The sequence below is a fragment of the Bombina bombina genome, chromosome 8 (genome assembly GCF_027579735.1).
Source record: "Bombina bombina isolate aBomBom1 chromosome 8, aBomBom1.pri, whole genome shotgun sequence".
In the NCBI taxonomy this organism is placed as follows: Eukaryota; Metazoa; Chordata; class Amphibia; order Anura; family Bombinatoridae; genus Bombina; species Bombina bombina.
In genome coordinates, this window is record NC_069506.1 from 124310602 (window position 1) to 124336046 (window position 25445).

General features: G+C 39.0%; 1 protein-coding gene across 1 annotated transcript in view; it reads left to right on the forward strand.

Annotated features, from left to right (window-relative positions):
• The first annotated feature begins 17719 nt into the window (after positions 1-17719).
• LOC128638024 (EF-hand domain-containing protein D2-like) overlaps positions 17720-25445 on the forward strand; it is a 76498-nt gene continuing 68772 nt past the window's right edge. The window contains exons 1-2 of the mRNA XM_053689901.1: positions 17720-18055; positions 22980-23127. Coding sequence (XP_053545876.1) covers positions 17793-18055; positions 22980-23127 — 411 coding nt within the window. The 5' untranslated portion in view covers positions 17720-17792. The remainder of the gene's footprint in view (positions 18056-22979; positions 23128-25445) is intronic.

The window sequence follows — 25445 nt, forward strand, 5'->3', positions numbered from 1 at the left end:
GCTGGATCATCAGCTTATTATGCAGGGTGCTTTTTTTGTTTGTCCTACTTGGTCTGTGATCACTACAGATGCAAGTCTTTCAGGTTGGGGGGCGTCTGTGGGGGTCACAAAGCGCACAGAGCGTTTAGTCTTCTTGGAAGGCGAGGTTACCAATAAATATTCTAGAACTCCTTGTGAGCCATTCAGAGTTGGCCTCTGAAAATGTCAGTAATCAGGGAGAACTCACAGTTCCCTAGCCATGAAGGAAGTATCTCAAATTCTTTCTTGGGCAGAAGTCAATTGCTGTCTAATTTCTGCTGTTCATATACCAGGAAGGGATAATTGGGAAGTATATTTCTTTCATGTAAATGGCAAGAGTCCATGAGCTAGTGAAGTATGGGATATACATTCCTACCAGGAGGGGGAAAAGTTTCCCAAACCTCAAAATGCCTATAAATACACCTCCCACCACACACATACTTCAGTTTTACAATCTTTGCCTCAGATGGAGGTGGTGAAGTAAGTTTGTGCTTAATTTGTATGATTTCTTCAATGATAAGCGCTTCTAAGCATTCTGAAGCCCAATTCCTCTCAGAGTATAGTGTTTTTCAGAGGGACGTGAAGAGAGTATTGCCTGTTGATTTTTATGGTTTCACTCATGGGAAATCTTTTCAAGGTTTCTCTGTTATCGGTCATAGGGATTTCATCTCCTACCTCCCTTTTTTACGATATACTCTTATACCATTACCTCTGCTGATAGTTTTCAGTACTGGTTTAGCTGTCTGCTATATGTGGATGGGTGTCGTCGGTAAGTATGTATCATTATTTAAGACACTCTCAGCTATGTTTGACGCTTTATGTATTAATATAAAGTTTGAAATATATGTATTTACTTATATTTGCCATGAGTCTGGTCTATGTGTATTTCCCTTTGCAATCTAACAGTTTCAGAATGAGAATTATGTTTTAGGAAGTTATTTTCTTACCTGGGGTTTAGTCTTTTTTTCCAGTTTGACTTGTTTTTCCTTAAATTTCGCGGGCAAATCTAATCGTGAGGGTGCAAAATGCTGTTATTTATTGCGTCATTTTTGCCGCAAATTTTTTTTGCCGCAAATTTGCCTTCTATAGTGTCGCAAGTTTTGTCATCACCTGCGTCTTTATTGACCTTAGGTTGTTTGGTGCAAAGTCGCACTTGTTATGACGTGAGTTGCGTCATTTATGGATGTTGATTGGCGCCAAAAAAATTTCACTTTGCGTCGTGCGTCATTCTTGCCGCCAAATTTTTTTTGTTACAATCACCCCACTCCCCACTTCCTTTATGCTCCCTGCTCTCTTTATATTTTAGAGTGTTATATCCTTTACCATTTGGAGTTTTGGGAAAAAGTCCCTAAGGTTGATGGGGATATTTCTACTCTTGCCAAACGTACTACTATTCCTATGGAAGACAGTACTTCTTTTAAGGATCCTTTAGATTGAATCTTATCTAAGGAAAGCTTATTTACATTCTAGCTATATTCTCAGGCCTGCCATTTTTATGGCTGATGTTGCGGCTGCATCAACTTTTTGCTTGGATAGCTTAGCACATCAGGAAACAGATCCTGATTTGTCTAGCATTGTTCGTTTGCTTCAACATACTAATCATTTTATCTGTAATGCTATTTTTAATATCTATATATTGATGCTATTTTGATATCTATATCTTGATGCTATTTTGATCATCAAGATTGATGTTAAATCTATGTCTTTAGCTATTCTAGCTAGAAGAGCTTTATGTCTTGAATCATGGAATGCTGACATGGGCCCCTAGTTATCAAGCCGTCAACCACAAATACGCTGGAATTCCACAGCGTATTTGTGGCGAGGCTGATTCGCCTTAGTTGTCAAGCCCTGCTGCCCGGCAAAAGTAGAATTTAGTGACGTAAGCTTCGATCCGCCAGACTCAGTCTGACACAGATCGATTCTTATGTCACTCCAGATGTTCCGAACACAAGTTCGGCACAATCTGATTACTTTTGCTAGTTATCAAAAAACTAGCAGGTACGCTCTGCACTTTTCCGGCCCAGCGTACCTGGTTTTCAATCCGCCGCCCTGGAGGTGGCGGATCCCATAGGAATCAATGGGAGTCTGACCATAGCGAAAGCTCATGTTCGCTGCTGCCCGACATCCCATTGATTCCTATGGGAAATGTGTACACCTAACACCCTAACATGTACCCAGAGTCTAAACACCCCTAATCTGCCCCCCCCTACACCGTCGCAACTAAATACATTTATTACCCCCTAAACCGCCACTCCCGGACCCCGCCGCAACCTACATTATACATATTAATCCCTAATCTGCCGCCCCCTACACTGCCGCAACTAAATAAAGTCCCTAATCTGCCGCCCCGGACCCCGCCGCAACTATAATAAATATGTAAAACCGCCACTCCCGGACCCCGCCGCAACTATAATAAATATGTTAACCCCTAAACCGCCGCTCCCGGACCCCGCCACCACCTACATAATACCTATTAACCCCTATCCTGCCCCTCCTACACCGCCGTCACCTATAATAAATTTATTAACCCCTATCCTGCCCCCCCTACACCGCCGCAACCTACATTATACATATTAATCCCTAATCTGCCGCCCCCTACACTGCCGCAACTAAATAAAGTCCCTAATCTGCCGCCCCGGACCCCGCCACAACTATAATAAATATGTTAACCCCTAAACCTGCGCTCCCGGACGGGACCACAAACTTTTCATTTGCTTTCAGACAGACAATATTACAACTGTGGCATATGTCAATCATCAGGGAGGGACTCTCATTCCTTTAGCAATGAAAGAAGTATCGCGGATAGTTTCTTGGGCGGAATCCAACTCTTGTCTAATTTCTGCAATTCATATCCCAGGTATAGACAATTGGGAAGCGGATTATCTCAGCTGTCAGACTTTGCATCTGGGGGAGAGGTCTCTCCATCCAGATGTGTTATTTCAGATTGTATAGATGTGGGGTATTCCAGAAATAGATCTGATGGCTTCTCATCTAAACAGGAAACTTCCCATATACCTTTCCAGGTCCAGGGATTCTCAGGCAGAGATGGTGGATGTGTTAGCAGTTCCTTGGTCTTACCAACTTGCTTATATTTTTCTGCCTCTAGTTTTTCTTCCAAGGGTGATCTTCAAGATCATAATGGAACAATTGCATATGTTTCTGATAGCACCAGCATGGCCTCACAGGTTTTAGTAGGCGGATCTTGTCCGGATGTCTAGTTGGTCACTTCGTTTAAGGCCAGACCTTCTGTCTCTAGGACTGTTTTTCCATCAGGATCTCAAATCACTAAATTTGAAGGTATGGATATTAAACTACTTTCTTGGAAAGTATTGTTCATTTTGGCTATCTCTTCTGCTAGAAGAATTTCTGAATTGACTGCTCTCTCTTGTGAGTCTCCTTTTCTAATTTTCCATCAGGATAAAGCTGTTTTGCTGACTTTGTTTAAATTTCTTCCTAAGGTTGTGAATTCTAACAACATTAGTAGGGAAATTGTTGTTCCTTCCTTGTGTCCAAATCCTAAGAATTCGCTTGAAAAATTGTTACATTCTTTGGATGTGGTAAGGGCTTTGAAATACTATGTTGAGGCTACTAAGGATTTCAGGAAGACTTCTAGTCTATTTGTTGTCTTTTCTGGTTCTAGGAAAGGTCAGAAAGCTTCTGCCATTTCTTTGGCATCTTGGTTAAAGCTTTTGATTCACAAGGCTTATTTGGAGGCGGGACAGTCTCCGCCTCAGAGAATTACAGCTCATTCTACCAGATCAGTCGCCACTTCTTGGGCTTTTAAGAATGAAGCTTCAGTTGATCAGTTTTGCAAAGCAGCAACTTGGTCTTCTTTGCATTCATTTACTAAATTTTACCATTTCGATGTATTTGCTTCTTCTGAAGCAGTCTTTGGTAGAAAAGTTCTTCAGGCAGCTGTCTCAGTTTGATTCTTCTGTTTATAAGAACTTATTTTTTGGATTTAATTTCTCAGAGGAAATAGCTGTTTTTATTGTATCCCTCCCTCTCTAGTGACTCTTCTGTGGACTTCCACATCTTGGGTATTTTATCCCATACGTCACTAGCTCATGGACTCTTGCCATTATGAAAGAAATTAATTTATCAGGTAAGTTCTTACATAAACTATATTTTTCTCAGTTTGCAGTCTCTACATCCTGGAGAATGGTCTCTACATTTAGGATGTTTTCAATCAGATAGTGGATCTTTGGGATCTCACAGACATAAATCTGATGGCTTCTCGGTTGTAACCACAAACTTCCCAGGTACTGTGCGATGCAGTGTTTGTGGATGCTCTAGTTGTTCCATGGTCATTTTAACTAGCCTATGTGTTTCCATTTCTGGTTCTGTTTCCAGACTGATTACCAGGATCAGGCAAGAGGAGGCATCAGTAATTCTGATTGCTCCACTTGGTCTCGCAGAATTTGGTATGCAGATCTGGTTCAGATGTCCAGTTGTGCTCCTTGGACAATTCCTCTGCATCCAGACCTGTCTCAAGGTCTGTTTTTCCATACGGATCTCAAGTCTCTAAACTTGATGGCATGGAGATTGAACAGTTGGTTCTGAGGCAGAGAGGGTTTTCAGGTTTTAGGCAAACTTCCAATTTGTTTGTTAATTTTTCTAGGTCTTGGAAAGGGCAGAAAGTTTCTGCCATTTCTTTAGCTTCTTTGTTGAAGCTTTTGATCCATAACGCTTACTTGGAGGCAGGTCAGCCTCCACCTAAACAGATTACTGCTCATTCTGCCAGATCAGTTGCCACTTCATGGGCTTTTAAGAATGAGACTTAGGCCCCTATTTATCAAGCCATCAACCGCAAATACGCTGAAATTCCGCAGCGTAATTGTGGCGAGCCTGATTCCCCTTATTTATCAAAGCCTACAGACCGGCAAAAGTAGAATTTTGTGATGTAACATACGATCCGCCGGTCTCAGTCTGACACAGATCGATGTTTATGTCACTACAGATGTTCAGAATGCAAATTCGGCACTATTTGACTACTTTTGCTAGTTATCAAATTTCTATCAGGTACGCTCGCCACTATTCCAGCCCAGTGTACCTGGTTTTCAATCCGCCGCCCTGGAGGCGGCGGATGCCATAGGAATCAATGGGAGTCTGAAAGCAGCAAAGCTCATGTTCACTGCTGCCCAATATCCCATTGATTCCTATGGGAGAATAAAGTTACGTTTACACCTAACACCCTAACATGTACCCTGAGTCTAAACACCCCTAATCTACCGCCCCCTACACTGCCGCCACCTACATTATACTTATTAACCCCTAATCTTCCACCCCCAACCCCGCGCCACCTACATTATACTTATAAACCCCTAATCTGCCCCCCCCCGACACCTACATTATACTTATTTACCCCTAATCTGCCGTCCCCAACATCGCCGCCACTATATTAAATTTATTAACCCCTAAACCTAAGTCTAACCCTAACACCTCCTAACTTAAATCTAATTTAAATAAATCTAAATAAAATTACAATCATTAACTAATAGTTACATTGTAGCTAGCTTAGGTTTTATTTTTATTTTACAGGCAAGTTTGTATTTATTTTAACTAGGTAGAATAGTTACTAAATAGATAAAAATAAAAAAGCCCCCCAAAATAAAAAAACATAGCCTAAACTACCAATAGCCCTTAAAAGGGCCTTTTGCGGGGCATTGCCCCAAAGTAATCAGCTCTTTTACCTGTAAAAAAAATACAAACAACCCCCCCAACAGTAAAACCCACCACCCACACAACCAACCCCCCAAATAACATACTAACTAAAAAAAACTAAGCTCCCCATTGCCCTGAAAAGGGCATTTGGATGGGCATTGCCCTTAAAAGGGCAGTTAGCTCTTTTGCGGCCCAAAGCCTTAACCTAAAAATAAAACCCACCCAATACACCCTTAAAAAAACCTAACACTAACCCCCTGAAGATCAACTTACCGGGAGATATTTTCATCCAAGCCGGGCGAAGTGGTCCTCCAGACGGCAGAAGTCTTCATCCAGACGGCATCTTCTATCTTCATCCATCCGGCGCGGAGCAGGTCCATCTTCAAGACATCCGACGCGGAGCATCCTCTTCTGCCGACAACTACCGGACGAATGAAGGTTCCTTTAAGTGACGTCATCAAAGATGGCGTCCCTTAGATTCCGATTGGCTGATAGAATTCTATCAGCCAATCGGAGTTAAGGTAGAAAAGAATCCTATTGGCTGATGCAATCAGCCAATATGATTGAAGTTCAATCCTATTGGCTGATTGGAACAGCCAATAGAATGCAAGCTCAATCCTATTGGCTTGCATTGGCTACCTTAATTCCGATTGGCTGATAGAATTCTATCAGCCAATCGGAATCTAAGGGACGTCATCTTGGATGACGTCACTTAAAGGAACCTTCATTCGTTTGGTAGTCGTCGGCAGAAGAGGATGCTCCGCGTCGGATGTCTTGAAGATGGACCCACTCAGCGCCGATGGATGAAGATAGAAGATGCCGTCTGGATGAAGACTTCTGCCATCTGGAGGACCACTTCTGCCCGGCTTGGATGAAGACTTCTGCCCGTCTGGAGGACCACTTCGCCTGGCTTGGATGAAGACATCTCCCGGTAAGTCGATCTTCAGGGGATTAGTGTTAGGTTTTTTTAAGGGTGTATTGGGTGGGTTTTATTTTTAGGTTAGGGCTTTGGGCCGCAAAAGAGCTAACTGCCCTTTTAAGGGCAATGCCTATCCAAATGCCCTTTTCAGGGCAATGAGGAGCTTAGGTTTTTTTTAGTTAGTATTTTTCTGGGGGGGTTGGTGGTGTGGGTGGTGGGTTTTACTGTTGGGGGGTGTGTTTGTAATTTTTCTTACAGGTAAAAGAGCTGATTACTTTGGGGCAATGCCCTGCAAAAGGCCCTTTTAAGGGCTATTGGTAGTTTAGTTTAGGCTAGGGTTTTTTTTTATTTGGGGGGGGCTTTTTTTATTTTGAAAGGGCTATTAGATTAGGTGTAATTAGTTTAAATATCTGATAGTTTGTTTTTTATTTTCTGTAATTTAGTGGGGAGGGGGTTGTACTTTAGATAATTGTATATAATTTAGTTAATTGTATGTAATTTATTTAATTTTATTTAATTGTAGTGTTAGGTGTTAGTGTAACTTAGGTTAGGTTTTATTTTACAGGTCAATTTGTATTTATTTTAGCTAGGTAGTTAGTAAATAGTTAATAACTATTTAGTAACTATTCTACCTAGGTAAAATAAATACAAACTTGCCTGTAAAATAAAAATAAACCCTAAGCTAGCTACAATGTAACTATTAGTTATATTGTAGCTATCTTAGGGTTTATTTTACAGGTAAGTATTTAGTTTTAAATAGGAATCATTTAGTTAATGATAGTAATTTTATTTATATTTATTTAAATTATATTTAAGTTAGGGGGTGTTAGGGTTAGACTTAGGTTTAGGGGTTAATAAATTTAATATAGTGGCGGCGACGTTGGGGACGGCAGATTAGGGGTTAAGTATAAAATTAAAAGAGGCTTCTTCCGGGTGGTAAATCGCCATAGAACTAGCTAATGAGCTGTTGTTCGTTCCTGGTAGAGCGCTTCTCTCTTTGTATGCAAGTTAATAAGTATAATGTAGGGGGCGGCAGATTAGAAGTTAATAACATAATATAGGTGGCAGCCGGATAGGGGTTAATAAGTTTATTAGAGTGGCGGTGGGCTCCGGGAGCGGTGGTTTAGGGGTTAATAACTTTATTTAGTTGCGGCCGGCTCCGTGAGCAGCGGGATAGGGGTAAAACAGTGTAGTATAGTGGCGGTGTTTAGTGACAGTATACCAATAAAGCTGTGAAAAAGCCGAAGAGTAGCGATATCGACAGGGACGTGCACTCATAGGAGGCAGCGGAGGCAGTGCCTACCCTGCCATATGTGGCCAACGCTTATTTGAATTTTAATTAAAACAAAATAAAAAAAGTCCAAAAAAAAAATATTTTCTCCCCATGTAATGCTATGGAGAGGCAGGTACAGGAACGCTTCTCTCCATTGCAGTACATGGGTCAAAGGAAAAGCTGTGCTGCAGCACCACCTTTGTTCAGTCAATATATTAGCAGCAAAAATTGGGACCAATAGGAGGCACCCTCTTGATGCCTCCTAGCAATTGAAGGATATATAGATTAATCAGAAGGAGGATGCAGTGAGCAGGGTCATGTGACACAACTGGAAGCTGAGGTAACCTAAGAACAGATGACACCATGCAGAAGAGTAAAGTAGTATTCTACATCTCTTGTGATTCACAAATTGTGTTCAGATACAGCTCATTAACAGGGGACAGTAAGTGAGCATAACCCAAGCAGAAGATTAAAGTAGTATTCTACATCTCTTGTGATTCACAAATTGTGTTCAGATACAGCTCATTAACAGGGGACAGTAAGTGAGCATAACCCAAGCAGAAGAGTAAAGTAGTATTCTACATCTCTTGTGATTCACAAATTGTGTTCAGATACAGCTCATTAACAGGGGGACAGTAAGTGAGCACAGGAAGTCAAATGGTCAATTCAAATTTAAATCCATAATTTAAAACCCAGAGTTTGAAGTTAAAGGGACACTAAACCTAACATTCTTTCATGATCCAGGTAGAGAATACAATTTGAAACAACATTACAATTTACTTCTATTATCTAAGTTGCTTAATTCTTTAGATATCCTTTGTTGAAGAAATAGCAACGCACATAGGTTAGCCAATCACACAAGGCATATATGTGTAACAGCCAATCAGCAGCTACTGAGTCTATCTAGATATGCTTTTCAGGAAATGATACCAAGAGAATTAAGCAAATTAGATAATAGAAGTGAATTAGTAAGTTGTTTAAAATGACATGCTTTATCTAAATCACAAAAGAAAAAAAATTGGGTTTCATGTCCCTTTAAGTGTGCAGTGTCCACATTATTTAAATTAAAGTTTTTGACATTGAATATTGCTAAGCCTCCCTTTTTCATGGTTATTTGATTTAATTAGGTACAAACTCCATATATGCTACAGGGAGTGCAGAATTATTAGGCAAGTTGTATTTTTGAGGATTAATTTTATTATTGAACAACAACCATGTTCTCAATGAACCCAAAAAACTCATTAATATCAAAGCTGAATATTTTTGGAAGTAGTTTTTAGTTTTAGCTATTTTAGGGGGATATCTGTGTGTGCAGGTGACTATTACTGTGCATAATTATTAGGCAACTTAACAAGAAACAAATATATACCCATTTCAATTATGTATTTTTACCAGTGAAACCAATATAACATCTCAACATTCACAAATATACATTTCTGACATTCAAAAACAAAACAAAAACAAATCAGTGACCAATATAGCCACCTTTCTTTGCAAGGACACTCAAAAGCCTGCCATCCATGGATTCTGTCAGTGTTTTGATCTGTTCACCATCAACATTGCGTGCAGCAGCAACCACAGCCTCCCAGACACTGTTCAGAGAGGTGTACTGTTTTCCCTCCTTGTAAATCTCACATTTGATGATGGACCACAGGTTCTTAATGGGGTTCAGATCAGGTGAACAAGGAGGCCATGTCATTAGATTTTCTTCTTTTATACCCTTTCTTGCCAGCCACGCTGTGGAGTACTTGGACGCGTGTGATGGAGCATTGTCCTGCATGAAAATCATGTTTTTCTTGAAGGATGCAGACTTCTTCCTGTACCACTGCTTGAAGAAGGTGTCTTCCAGAAACTGGCAGTAGGACTGGGAGTTGAGCTTGACTCCATCCTCAACCCGAAAAGGCCCCACAAGCTCATCTTTGATGATACCAGCCCAAACCAGTACTCCACCTCCACCTTGCTGGAGTCTGAGTCGGACTGGAGCTCTCTGCCCTTTACCAATCCAGCCACGGGCCCATCCATCTGGCCCATCAAGACTCACTCTCATTTCATCAGTCCATAAAACCTTAGAAAAATCAATCTTGAGATATTTCTTGGCCCAGTCTTGACGTTTCAGCTTGTGTGTCTTGTTCAGTGGTGGTCGTCTTTCAGCCTTTCTTACCTTGGCCATGTCTCTGAGTATTGCACACCTTGTGCTTTTGGGCACTCCAGTGATGTTGCAGCTCTGAAATATGGCCAAACTGGTGGCAAGTGGCATCTTGGCAGCTGCACGCTTGACTTTTCTCAGTTCATGGGCAGTTATTTTGCGCCTTGGTTTTTCCACACGCTTCTTGCGACCCTGTTGACTATTTTGAATGAAACGCTTGATTGTTCGATGATCACGCTTCAGAAGCTTTGCAATTTTAAGAGTGCTGCATCCCTCTGCAAGATATCTCACTATTTTTGACTTTTCTGAGCCTGTCAAGTCCTTCTTTTGACCCATTTTGCCAAAGGAAAGGAAGTTGCCTAATAATTATGCACACCTGATATAGGGTGTTGATGTCATTAGACCACACCCCTTCTCATTACAGAGATGCACATCACCTAATATGCTTAATTGGTAGTAGGCTTTCGAGCCTATACAGCTTGGAGTAAGACAACATGCATAAAGAGGATGATGTGGTCAAAATACTCATTTGCCTAATAATTCTGCACTCCCTGTATGTCTGTTCAGTCAGAGGATGCAGTATATATTTTTATTTTTCTCTGTGTCTCCATTTATTTAAAGACTGCTGTTAACTTGTAATTCACAAATCAATTGGAAGCTGTAGCATTGTGTTTTTAATATGTGCAGCTTTTATACAAGTTTATATTAATAAAAAAGAGATAATGAGTCATTTAAAAAATATATGTAATTATTGCAGTTAAATGTTTTTTAGAAATAATGCCACTGTAAAGTAAGTGGTTAAACACATAGTCAAAGGGAGACATTGAAAATTAAACTTTCATGATTGAGGTAGAGCATGCTATTTTAATAGACTTTTCTAGTTATTTATATTTTGAGAATTAGCATCAACTGTTACTGGCCCCATGTCAGCAAATCAAATTAGTTTTTGAAAGGAACATGAAAGTCATAATTACATTTCCATCATTCAGATAGAAACTGCACACAAAAAGTAAATAAATAAACTTTCTATTTTACTTTTATTATTATGTACTTCATTCTTTTGGTATCCTTTGGTGTCCTTTGTTGAAGAGCATACCTAAGTGGGATGTGCATGTGCGTTTCTTTAACACCATATTGCAGCAGCTGTGTTGGCAGTATTGATAAGATACAAAAAGTCCGGAGCTGCAGTTTAAAAGTTTCTTCTTTTATTAATCCAATAAAAGCATACATGTATGGATACAAGACAAAACATGCCCTTAGTGTCCAAAGCTTACGCGGTTCGGCTGGAGTGCCGTACTCATAGCTTCCTGACCACCTTCTCACTAATGGGCTATTTAAGAGGTGTAAAAACATTTGATTCGCTAAGGCTCATGTTTTAATTTTAACCGTTTGATTGCTGACCAGTTTAGCTTGGCAGTATTGATAACTTGTCCTTTCTGTAAAACTTGTATAGTAAATTATTTCTATTTTTACAATACAATAGTGAGTAGAAAAGAGATTGTGGATCATTCTAATTGCTTAGTAACTGGCACTGTGCCACAGAATTGTGTGAGTGTGTTTGTGAGCAGAGTGTGTGTGGGTGTCAGTGAGCAGAGTATGGGGGCTACTTATCAAGCCGTCTACTTTTCTGGCTTCGCCGGCCCAATACGTCCGCCTAAGCTCGCCTACCTTCGCCGCCGCGGACCTTGAATACGTTCGCCTAAGTTATCAAATAAAGCTGTCAAAAAGCCGCGGGGCGATGAGCAGCGGACTGTGACAGTTATCACTCATCCGATCTCGCTGCCCTTCGGCTTTTTCCCAGCTTTATTGCTAGCCTGTCACTAAGCACTCACACTAAACTACACTGCTCTAACCCCTATACCGGCGCCCCCGGAGCCCCCCGCAACTAAATAAAGTTACTAACCCCTAAACCGCCGCTCCTAGACCCCGCCGCAACTCTTATAAATGTATTAACCCCTAAACCGCCGCTCCTAGACCCCGCCGCAAGTCTTATAAATGTATTAACCCCTAAACCGCCGCTCCCGGACACCGCTGCCACCTACATTATACCTAGTAACCCCTATCCTGCCCCCCTATACCGTCGCCCTCTATTATAAAATTATTAACCCCTATCCTGCTGATCCTGCACCTCTCCGCAACTAAATAAATAGTTTAACCCCTAAACCGCCGCTCCATGAACCCGCCGCAACCTATAATAAATTTATTAACCCCTATCCTGCCCCCCACTACGCCGCCGCCACTGTAATAAAATGATTAACCCCTAAACCTAAGTCTAACCCTAACCATAACGCCCCCCTAACTTAAATATTAATTAAATAAATCTAAATAAATTAACTCTTATTAACTAAATGAATCCTATTTAAAACTAAATACTTACCTTTAAAATAAACCCTAATATAGCTACAATATAAATAATAATTATATTCTAGCTATCTTAGGATTTATTTTTATTTTACAGGTACCTTTCAATTTATTTTAACCATGTACAATAACTATTAAATAGTTATTAACTATTTAATAGCTTACCTAGCTAAAATAAAGAGAAATGTACCTGTGAAATAAATCCTAACCTAAGTTACAATTACACCTAACACTACACTATACTTTAATAAATTATTCCTATTTAAAAATAAATACTTACCTGTAAAATAAACCCTAAGATAGCTACAATGTAATTAATAATTATATTATAGCTATCTTAGGATTTATATTTATTTTACAGGTAACTTTGTATTTATTTTAGCTAGTTAGAATAGTTATTAAATAGTTATTAACTATTTAATAACTACCTAGCTAAAAGAAATACAAAATTACCTGTAAAATAAATCCTAACTTAAGTTACAATTAAACCTAATACTACACTATCATTAAATTAACTAAATAAACTACCTACAAAGAACTACAATGAAATACAATTACATAAACTAACTAAAGTACAAAAAATAAAAAAAGCTAAGTTACAAAAAATAAAAAATTAAGTTACAAACATGTTAAAAATATTACAACAATTTTAAGCTACTTACACCTAATCTAAGCCCCCTAATAAAATAACAAACCCCCCCAAAATAAAAAAAATCCCTACCCTATTCTAAATTACATAAATTTCAAAGCTCTTTTACCTTACCAGCCCTTAAAAGGGCCATTTGTGGGGGCATGCCCCAAAAAGTTCAGCTCTTTTGCCTGTAAAATAAAAATACAACCCCCCCCCCCAACATTAAAACCCACCACCCACATACCCCTAATCTAACCCAAACCCCCCTTACAAAAACCTAACACTAATCCCCTGAAGATCATCCTACCTTGAGTCGTCTTCACTCAGCCGAGCCACCGATGGAACTGAAGAGGACATCCGGAGCGGAAGAAGTTAATCCTCCAAGCGGCGCTGAAGAAGTCTTCGATCCGGCCGATGTCATCTTCAAAGAGGCGCTGAAGAGGTCTTCTATCCGGGCGAAGTCATCTTCCAAGCCGGGTCTTCAATCTTCCTTCCGCCGACGCGGAACCACCTTCTTCACCGACGGACTACGACGAATGACGGCTCCTTTAAGGGACGTCATCCAAGATGGCGTCCCCTCAATTCCGATTGGCTGATAGGATTCTATCAGCCAATCGGAATTAAGGTAGGAAAATCTGATTGGCTGATGGAATCAGCCAATCAGATTCAAGTTCAATCCGATTGGCTGATCCAATCAGCCAATCAGATTGATCTCGCATTCTATTGGCTGATCGGAACAGCCAATAGAATGCGAGCTCAATCTGATTGGCTGATTCCATCAGCCAATCAGATTTTCCTACCTTAATTCCGATTGGCTGATAGAATCCTATCAGCCAATCGGAATTGAGGGGACGCCATCTTGGATGACGTCCCTTAAAGGAGCCGTCATTCGTCGTAGTCCGTCGGTGAAGAAGGTGGTTCCGCGTCGGCGGAAGGAAGATTGAAGACCCGGCTTGGAAGATGACTTCGCCCGGATAGAAGACCTCTTCAGCGCCTCTTTGAAGATGACATCGGCCGGATCGAAGACTTCTTCAGCGCCGCCTGGATGATGACTTCATCGGATGGAAGATTTCTTCAGCGCCGCTTGGAGGATTAACTTCTTCTGCTCCGGATGTCCTCTTCAGTTCCATCGGTGGCTCGGCTGAGTGAAGACGACTCAAGGTAGGATGATCTTCAGGGGATTAGTGTTAGGTTTTTGTAAGGGGGGTTTGGGTTAGATTAGGGGTATGGGGGTGGTGGGTTTTAATGTTGGGGGGGGGGGTTGTATTTTTATTTTACAGGCAAAAGAGCTGAACTTTTTGGGGCATGCCCCCACAAATGGCCCTTTTAAGGGCTGGTAAGGTAAAAGAGCTTTGAAATTTATGTAATTTAGAATAGGGTAGGGATTTTTTTTATTTTGGGGGGGTTTGTTATTTTATTAGGGGGCTTAGATTAGGTGTAAGTAGCTTAAAATTGTTGTAATATTTTTAACATGTTTGTAACTTAATTTTTTATTTTTTGTAACTTAGCTTTTTTTATTTTTTGTACTTTAGTTAGTTTATGTAATTGTATTTCATTGTAGTTCTTTGTAGGTAGTTTATTTAGTTAATTTAATGATAGTGTAGTATTAGGTTTAATTGTAACTTAAGTTAGGATTTATTTTACAGGTAATTTTGTATTTCTTTTTGCTAGGTAGTTATTAAATAGTTAATAACTATTTAATAACTATTCTAACTAGCTAAAATAAATACAAAGTTACCTGTAAAATAAATATAAATCCTAAGATAGCTATAATATAATTATTAATTACATTGTAGCTATCTTAGGGTTTATTTTACAGGTAAGTATTTATTTTTAAATAGGAATAATTTATTAAAGTATAGTGTAGTGTTAGGTGTAATTGTAACTTAGGTTAGGATTTATTTCACAGGTACATTTCTCTTTATTTTAGCTAGGTAAGCTATTAAATAGTTAATAACTATTTAATAGCTATTGTACATGGTTAAAATAAATTGAAAGGTACCTGTAAAATAAAAATAAATCCTAAGATAGCTAGAATATAATTATTATTTATATTGTAGCTATATTAGGGTTTATTTTAAAGGTAAGTATTTAGTTTTAAATAGGATTCATTTAGTTAATAAGAGTTAATTTATTTAGATTTATTTAATTAATATTTAAGTTAGGGGGCGTTAGGGTTAGGGTTAGGTTTAGGGGTTAATCATTTTATTACAGTGGCGGCGGCGTAGTGGGGGGCAGGATAGGGGTTAATAAATTTATTATAGGTGGCGACGGTGTAGGGGGGGCAGATTAGGGGTTAATAAATGTATTATAGGTGGCGACGGTGTAGGGGGGGCAGGATAGGGGTTAATACATTTAATATAGGTTGCGGCGGGTTCAGGGAGCGGCGGGTTAGGGGTTAATACATTTATTATAGTTGCGGTGGGCTCCGGGAGCGGCGGTTTAGGGGTTAATATGTATAGAGTAGCTTGCGGTGGGCTCCGGGAGCGGCGGTTTAGGGGGTAATAACTTTATTTAGTTGCGGCGGTGTAGGGGGGGTCAGATTAGTGGTGTTTAGACTCGGGGTACATGTTAGGGTGTTAGGTGAAAACAGCTCCCATAGAAATCAATGGGATGTCTGTCAGCAGCGAACTTGTACTTTCGCTATGGTCAGACTCCCATTGATTCCTATGGGATCCGCCGCCTCCAGGCTGGCGCTTTGAAAACCAGGTACGCTGGGCCGTAAAAGTGCCGAGCGTACCTGCTAGTTTTTTGATAGCTAGCAAAAGTAGTGAGAATGTGCCGCACTTGTGTGCGGAACATCTGGAGTGACGTAAGAATCGATCTGTGTCGGACTGAGTCCGGCGGATCGAAGCTGACGTCACAAAATTCTACTTTTGCCGGTCTCGAGCCTTTGATAACTAAGGCGTATCAGCCTCGCCACAAATACGCTGCGGAATACGCAGCGTATTTGAGGTTGACGGCTTGATAACTACCCCCCTTTGTGTGCTTTATTCTCCAGGTGATCAATACATTTCCGATGAGCTGGTGCTTTAGTGAGGTGTTTCTCAACAATGGTCCTCAAGTACCCCAAACAGGCCAGGTTTTCATTATAGCTGAATCAGTGCACAGGTGAAGTAATCAGCTGATCAGTAACTCAGTGGTTACTAATTTGCTCTCACCCATCACCTGATTATGTCACCTGTGCACTGGTTCAGCTATCATTTAAACCTGCCCTGTTGGGGGTACTTGCGGCCCTCTGCACATGTGTTTCTCCGGCGTATCATATCTAGTGCCTCACCAGTCTCTGACCTCACTGCACGTCACTGGAGATCGATGACTGTTAGTTAACAACAGTCCGCTGCTCATCGCCCCGTACTTGGTGCGCGGCTTTTTGACAGCTTTTTTCATAACTTTGGAGAGCGTATTCAGGTCTGCGGCAGCGATGATAGGCGATCTTAGGCTAGCGTATTGGTGCTGGCGAATGCAAGAAAGTTGACGGCTTGATAAGTAGGCCTCTTAAAGTAAAAGCAAATCCTAGCGTTTTACAAACGCTAGGATTTACTATTGAAACAAATAAAGGGCACTTTCATCCATGAAGTATAAGATACTTCATGTAGAAAGCTCCTTTATTTGTTTCAATCGATCGCCGTTTTTAGTTGCTACAGCAGCCCACGGCTAAATGTTTTGGCTAAGAGGCGACGTTTTCACCTCTTAGCCAATAGCCGTGTGGTAAATTTGGCTTGGCGCCATGGGAACCGGATTTACCGCACAGCTATTGGCTAAGAGGTGAAAACGTCACCTCTTAACCCAAAAATTTTTTTTAGCCGTGCTCTGCTGTAGGAGCTAAGAAGAGCGGCAATCGATTGAATCAAATAAAGGAGCGTTCTACATGAAGTATCTTATACTTCATGAATGAAAGTGCCCTTTATTTGTTTCAATAGTAAATCCTAGCGTTTGTAAAACACTAGGGTTTACTTTCACTTTAAGTTGACCAAATTTGCAAGGTAGCTACTAGGTACTCTTTGCAGAGTTTCATTAAATTCTACCATTTTGATGTTTTTACTTCTTCAGAGGCAGCCTTTGATAGGAAAGTCCTTCTGGCAGCTGTCACATGTTAGTTTGTTTTTACCTGTTGGGCACTTAAAAAAAATATATTTGTGTTTTGCCCTTTTGATTCCTTTTAGGGTTGTGGATTTAGTTTCTCTGTGTAAAAAGATGTTATTTATATTTGCAGCAATGTAAAGTTTAATGAATGAAAGTGCCCCTGTTTTGTTTATATAACTGATGTCTAATCACGTGTGTTTGTGGCACGTGTGGTATTTGATAGATGTCTAACCTTTGCAGTAATTTGATAATCTGCAGATTAATGTGACAAATACATAGTGCCTGGTGACATTGCGGATCTCTGGCTATTTGTTGATGTGACCGCAGATCTAGTAATAATAATAAGTGCTGTGTTGTGACACTGGTGTATGATGATGTCTGTGCTATTTATCTACTTATGTCACTGGCATTGTACCCATGTATTATTTGTGTGGGGCCGTCCCCAGGGGGTGCAATGCACACAGTGATATTAATGGTAAGTACCAATGCCAGCAGGAGCATCCTCCTCATCCCGCAGCACAGAACCAATCCGCGCCCGCCAGCAGCCAATCATCTTGCGTTTTACTCGGCTGGGCCTGTCCGTGGCTCAGCCACATGACCCACCGGGTTGATGAGCTTTAGAGAAGCCGGTTCACTGTACTTGCTGCTCATGTAACCGCGACAGGTGGCAGCTTGCTGGGGCGATCACACAGGCATGGCGGCACCTGCGGACGACTTGGCTTCCAGGCTTAACCGGCATTTGAAGATGGATGCCGGGGAAGTAGCAGAGGATGCGGTGCCAGAGGAGACCCGGAACAACGCGGACCCTGAGCCGAATGCCAAGATGCAGCAGGGATCTGACCTGGCAGAGGGAGAGAGGAAGTGGGAGCACCCACACAGGAGGGTCTTCAATCCCTACACCGAGTTCAAGGAGTTCAGCAGGAAGCAGATCAAGGACATGGAGAAGATGTTCAGACAGTGAGAGCCTGCTGGGATCTGGGGAGGGAAAGGGGCTTGTAAAATGCACTGCCTGGGCTTTCCAGCGAATAACAGGTTAATGAGCTGGGTTATAACCCTATGTTATATCATAAACAAAATATAGGAAAAGGTCCCAAGCAATTAATGTTCTTTCGTCCTAAATAATGGCAAATGAACGTTATATGCTAATTACTTTTTACATTTACTATGTTACTATGGAGCCAATAAAAGTGAACCAGTAATGTGTATTTATGTAATATGTGTGTTCAAGTAGAGAGAGTGTAAGAAATAGGATTGTAAAATGATATGAATGTTATACGTTTGTGTGTGTAGAATTTGAAACACATACGATGTGTTTTCCCCCCACACTGAATGCTAGTGTTTTCATTATATATATATATATATATATATATATATATATATATATATATATATATATATATATATATATATATATATATATATATATATATATATATACGATACACCCACACATATGCATTTTAGATTCACTTATATAAATACCCTTTATATAGGCTTACCATAATTTTTCGAGGTGAAACTGGGATCAACTTGTGCGGTGCCAGTGGGGGTGTGGTCAGGAGCATGGTCAAGGGGGCGTGGCAATTACCGGTCCTTTTAAAGTAGTAGCTTTTATGTGTGTAGTGTTTCGTGGATGCTCTACCCTTCCTCAGTCAAAGTGAATCGCACAGTTTAAATAGACCATAACACCACCCCCTAGTGAAAAAGGTACCATTACTTTGTCATGGCAAATAAATCATTAATCTAAATCTCAGATTCTAAATAATGCCAAACATCAAGCATAATTATCACTTTCATAATTATCAATTTCACAATTTAATATCTGCAGTGTAATATGTGTTTTATGTGTCTAATTAAGGAACAGAGCCAAATACTGATAAGGCATAAATACAATATTGAATGAAAGTAAAAAAGAAACACGTACCTGCTAAAGCTGTTTAAGAGGCTACGCTATACCATAATGCAGGAAAATTATAGCCAAAATACTATCCTGCATGAAGTAAAGCAAGATCCAGGCCAAAAATCCTGCCTGCCGGCAGTTCCTAGTCATACCCATATGATTCCCCTAAAGGTGTATTACCGGCAATGACACCAAGGGTCGGGGGGGGGGGGGTTAAATTCTTAGAAAAATAAACCAAGTAGTACTACAAAATAAAAAAAAAACCTATGCTGCTCACTCAGCCTGTATTACTAAATGTAAACTTTGAAGGACACAAACTTTAAGCTAAGCAGGGCTGTATGTAACAAAGTACCAGCATCCAACTATGCTGGAGAGCCACAGTCCAGTCATTTTGAATAATGTGTCTGGGTTTCAGGTGGTCTGAAACCTGGACACATGATTTGAAACCTGGAGGGGGCAACCCTACTGGGACAGAATGAACAACTGGGTGGGACACTGGGACAGCGCCTCCAAACCGGGACAATCCCAGTAAAAGTGGGACTTCTGGTAAGCCTACCTTTATATACATAAAAATAAATGTGCATCCAATATTTTAGGTGTTTTATGTCCCATACTGCAATTTGTTTAATGCAATATTTTAAAATATGTTTTGAATCCAGTTGGGTGGACAGCAACAAGTAGGGTATTATAAGACTGTCTGATCCTGGGTTATTAGTATTCTGCACTGATCTCTATTTACCTATGTTTGAGCATCTTATATGGAAGCAGTCAGTTTTGTGTAACTCCACCTTACGAGCAATCTACTACGAAGCCCATATTGCAGAAAAATATATATTTTTATTGGATTGTATTTTCACTAGTAAATAATGTTTTTTTAGTACATCTTTAATATGAAATAAAAAAATATATTCTGTGTACATAACACTTTTGAAATATTAGAATTAATATTTTATACAAATCCTGACTGTATGTTTATAGTGTTAAAATGAAAATCTGTAGAATGGGGATTTAGTAAACTCAGTATCAGCATAATGTATTCTATTTTTTTCTTATACTAGACCTATCTTTTCAGCCTCTGTGAATATCTAAAATGAAAACCCAGCCTTTTGGGAATGATAATGTATCTTATGTCTGTCTTTAATCATGGATGTACCTTGTTTTTCCAGCTTAATGCACAACTGCTTTTCAGTTTTACAGTCAGTTATAGCTGTAACACAATTAGGGTTAAATATATGAACAGTATAATTACTGTGTGCGCCTGTTGATCAGTGCAATTACAAATGGCAAAGCTAAGCTTTTATATTGCTGTCACTGAACCAACCAAATATATCAAACAGGAACATCAGTTGTATTTTCAAAGCCCTTAAGTGACTGTGGGGGACGTAATATTTAAAAATAGTAGTGAACCGTTTGTGCATTTCAAATAAAAAATGAATGATCAGAGGCATATTCTTATATACATTTTTTTCTCAGTAATTTCCACTACCTTATCAGTTTGTATAGAGATCTTAAGTAATTTCCACTACCTTATCTGTTTGCATAGAGATCTTTACTGTACAAAAATCCCCAAAAACATTGGGTCTTTATTTTAAAATGTATTTTATATCTATATGTCTGTCTGTGCTAATATTATCTGCTCTATACTCTGTAAAGCAGTGGTTGGCTGTATATATTTTCTCAGATACGGATATAAGCCATAGTCCTCTGTCTCATATTATATAATTATTAGTATATTGGGAATATATGTGCATCATTTCTGTTAATGTTCCACATTTTCTTTCTGTGTATTATAAATATACATCTCTAATAATATATCACCTCTGCATTGGGCTCTAATACATTATCTGCTTATTTTTTTTTTTTTGCATTTTTCTTTCATACTACTGAACATCAGTCACATTTTCCTATCATACGTATAACAAAAGAAAAGGAAAAATGTCATCAGGATTTGTATTTAAAAAAAGCATGTACTAAGTACTATAGCTTGTAACTCTTAAAGGGCCATTGTAGTGTTTACATTTCAGGCTATAATTTGTTAGTTGCGATAGAGCATGTATTTTATGCACTACTTGCTCTGGAATTGTATGTTTTTAAGTTCCAGAAAGGGGTTACACACAGGAGCCGCAGAGAAAACAGCGACAGTTGCACTACATCGCCAGTCACCAGCTATGTTCAAGCTTGGGAGCTGCAGTGGTTGCTGCACCAGTGCAGACTTTACTTATGTGTTTAACCCTTTTCCTAGTATTATACACACAGAGTTCCATAGCTATTAGTGAACAAAATAACACTCCAATGAACTAGAGCATATATTCCTTTAAAGGGACATGAAACACATTTTTTTTGTTTCATGATTCAGATAGAGCATGCAATTTTAAATAACTTTTCAATGTATTTCTATTATTTGTTCTTTTTTTATCCTTTGTTGAAACATATTCCTAAGTAGGTTTAGAAGCTGCTGATTGGAGGCTGCATATATATGTCTCTTGTTATTGGCTTTCAGCTAGCTCACAGGTGTGCAATACTGCTCCTTCAACAAAGCATACCAAAAGAATGAAACAAATTAAATAATATAAGTAAACTGGAAAGCTTAAATTGTATGCTCTATCTGGATAATGAAAGAAAAGCTGGCAGAAAATGTAGTATTGCACATTTTTGTTTGCTTCTTTTCAGGGCCATTATCACATTTAAGGGACAGTCTAGGCCAAAATAAACTGTCATGATTCAGATAGAGCATGCAATTTTAAACAATTTTAACTTTTATCACCAATTTTGCTTTATTCTCTTGGTATTCTTAGTTGAAATATTAACCTAGGAGGTTCAGATGCTAATTTCTTAGACCTTGAAGCCCACCTCTTTCAGATTGCATTTTAACAGTTTTTAACCACTAGAGGGTGTTAGTTCACGTATTTCATATAGATAACACTGTGCTCGTGCATGTGAAGTTATCTGGGAGCAGGCACTGATTGGCTAGACTGCAAGTCTGTCAAAAGAACTGAAATAAAGGGGCAGTTTGCAGAGGTTTAGATACAAGATAATCACAGAGGTTAAAAGTATATTATTATAACTGTGATGGTTATGCAAAACTGGGGAATGGGTAATAAAGGGATTATCTATCTTTTAAAACAATAAAAATTCTGGTGTAGACTGTCCCTTTAAAGAGTCCCTAGCCTTAAAATGACATGTTCTTACAAAGTAAAGCATGTAATTTGTCATATCAGTATTCTCCCCAGGGCCTTTCTAGTGGGTGCACCAACCAAATGATTTCACTGACCACCCGACTTTATGTTCCGTTAAAGGGACAGTCTATTCCAGAATTTTATTGTTTAAAAAGAGTTAATCCCCTTTATTACCCATTCCCCAGTTTTGCATAACCAACACAGTTATATTTACATACATTTTACCTCTATGATTACCTTGTATCTAAGCCTATGCAGACTGCCCTTTATTTCAGTTTGTTTGACAGTCTTGCACTTTAGCCAATCAGTTCTTACTCATTAATAACTCCACAGGAGTAAGCACAATGCCATCTATATTGCACACATGAACTAGCACTGTCTAGCTTTGAAAAACTGTCAACATGCACTGAGATAGGCGGCCTTCAAGGGCTTAGAAATTAGCATGAGAGTCTACCTAGGTTTAGCTTTCAACAAAAAAATACTAAGAGAACAAAGCACATTTGATAATAAAAGTAAATTGGAAAGTTGTTTAAAATTGCATGTCCTATCTGAATCATGAAAGTTTAATTTTGACTAGACTGTCCCTTTAAATTTGAAGGGAAAAAAAGCTATCATCTCTAACTTTGAGCCTGATAGGTTTTCAAGTTTATCCAAAATGGATAAAGAACATATAGGACAAGATATCTGCAATTTACACATTTTGTACATATACTTAAGATGTAGAAGGTAGCTTTTTAAATCAGCAATAAATGTACAATAAATATATTACACATATTAGTAAAAATGTGTTTTTATAATGCCTTAGGTACGATGCTGGTAGGGATGGATTTATAGACCTCATGGAGTTGAAGTTAATGATGGAGAAGCTCGGCGCTTCACAAACTCATCTTGGTCTCAAAAACATGATCAAGGAAGTGGATGAAGATTTTGATGGCAAACTCAGCTTCAGGGAGGTAAGACTAATTGCCATAAAATAGCCCCTTGTCCGATATTGTGAGAGCTTACTTAGATAGCCAAGTTGTTTATTTGATGATCATTTTTAGTCCCAGCAGAGTCAACGTAGTGTTTAATTTTTAAATTAAATTCTAATAAAGCGGGTACTAAAAGCCATCAGCAGCAGCTAATTCTCCGTAATGAAGGAAGCCTTGGGCTTACGTATTTTGAGATATTTTTTAAAAAAAATTTGCTACATGTCCTGGAAGTGGTTGAATTAAACTAGGACATTTTTTAAAAATTAAAAATGGAGGAGAGAATAGTTTCTCCTCTGTCTCACACAAACATTTTGCAACTGCCCCAAAATGTTAGTAAGATGTAACTATTTACGCATTCCTTAATGACCTGGAGAAATATTTGAAAGAATTGAAAAAAGCAACCCTATGTATGTGGTAGGGTTGACAACATTAACATTCCCAAACTGGAAAAAGTGGTGAGTATCAAATGAGTAGTGCATCTGCCGATATATTAGATACTAAAGACCAATTTATATCTCTCTGGGAACCTTGGATTATGTATATTGAAAATAAGGATAGAAGACAACCTCAGTACACTTAGGTCTTGTACAAAGGACCCATACCTCAAATAGGATTCTTTTTAACTGATAGGAACATGCTGAACCCCTCCTTTAGGTCACTCAACATTTTGCCTTGCTCGTATGTCTGTTTTATAGTATTTCTTTTTTGTATAGGTGTATATTTGATTTTAGTCCCAGAGTGCTAGATGATTATACATCATCCATTCATGATTAGAAGTGGTAAAGCCGTGGAGTAATATGCTTATTCTACTTAACTACCTGAACTTATTGGACGTGTGATGATTGGGGAATGTATCCTAATTATTTTACTAACTGTGCTTATCTATAGAATCCCAGTGAAATATATTTCTTTCATGTAAGTGGCAAGAGTCCATGAGCTAGTGACGTATGGGATATACATTCCTTCCAGGAGGGGGCAAAGTTTCCCAAACCTCAAAATGCCTACAAATACACCTCCTACCTCACTCATACATTAGTTTTACAAACTTTGCCTCCTTGTGGAGGTGGTGAAGCAAGATATGCTTGATTTTCTTCTGTGATAGGCGCTTCTAAGCATATTGAAGCCCAGTTCCTCTCAAAGTACAGTGTTTGTCTAAGGGATGTGAAGGGAGTATTGCCTGATGATACCATGTTTTCACCTATGGGAAATCTATTCTAAGGCTCTCTGTAATCGGTCGCAGGGATTCATCTGCTGCCTCCCTTTACAGATCGACATTATACTCCTCTACCATTACCTCTGCTGATATGTTTCAGTACTGGTTTGGCTGTCTGCCATGTATATATATATATATATATATATATATATATATAATTTTTTAAGACACTCTCAGCTATGTTTGGCACTTCATCTTTTAAAGTTTTAAATGTGTATTGTATATATTTGCCATGAGTCAGGTCTGTGTATTTCCCTTTGCAGTCTAACAGTTTCAGCATGGAAATTATGTTTATGGGAGTTTTTTAGACTTACCTGGGGTTCCCAGTTAGTTGTAACTTGGAGTGTTTCTTTCAAAATTTTCGTGGGCTAAGGCTCGCGATGACGCAGAGTTTTTTTCTGCATTTGCGCCATTCTTGGCGCCACAATTTGTTATATTAAGTTTCTCTCCCTCTTTTGCTCTCTTCTTTCATTTGTTTCATAGAGGGCTAAGTTGCTTGCTTTTGATTATTACCTTATTTTTTTATAAGCATTTTTTTCCATTCCTGAAACTGCTACTTTGAGGAAATTGTATATTTTGTTTAAATGTTATTTTTTCTTTTTTGATACATTTTGCAAGATGTCTCAGACTGATCCTGCCTCTGATGTTACTGTAGGAACTAAGCTGCCTGAACACAATTCTCCCAAAACTAAGTGTGCATGTTGTAAATTAGCTGAACTTACAACTTTAGCTCAAATATGTGGCACTTGTTACGAAAAATTATTACATGCTGATAATGTTTCTATAAGTACAAATACATCTACTGTTAAACCTTCACAGTCTAATGTACAGGATATTCCTGTAGATATAAAAGATTATATTGATGCAGCCATAGAGAAGGCTATGACTGCTATTCCACATTCAAATAAATGTGAAAAGTCTCTCCTAAACTCTCCTAAATCTGATGACGCTTGTCTTGATCGACAGCATACTGAAGTATTTTCTGCTGATGAGGATTTCTCTGGCTCAGAGGATCCTACTTCATAGACTGAAATTGATAAATCAACTTTTCTTTTTAAGATTTAATATATTCATTCTTTATTAAAGG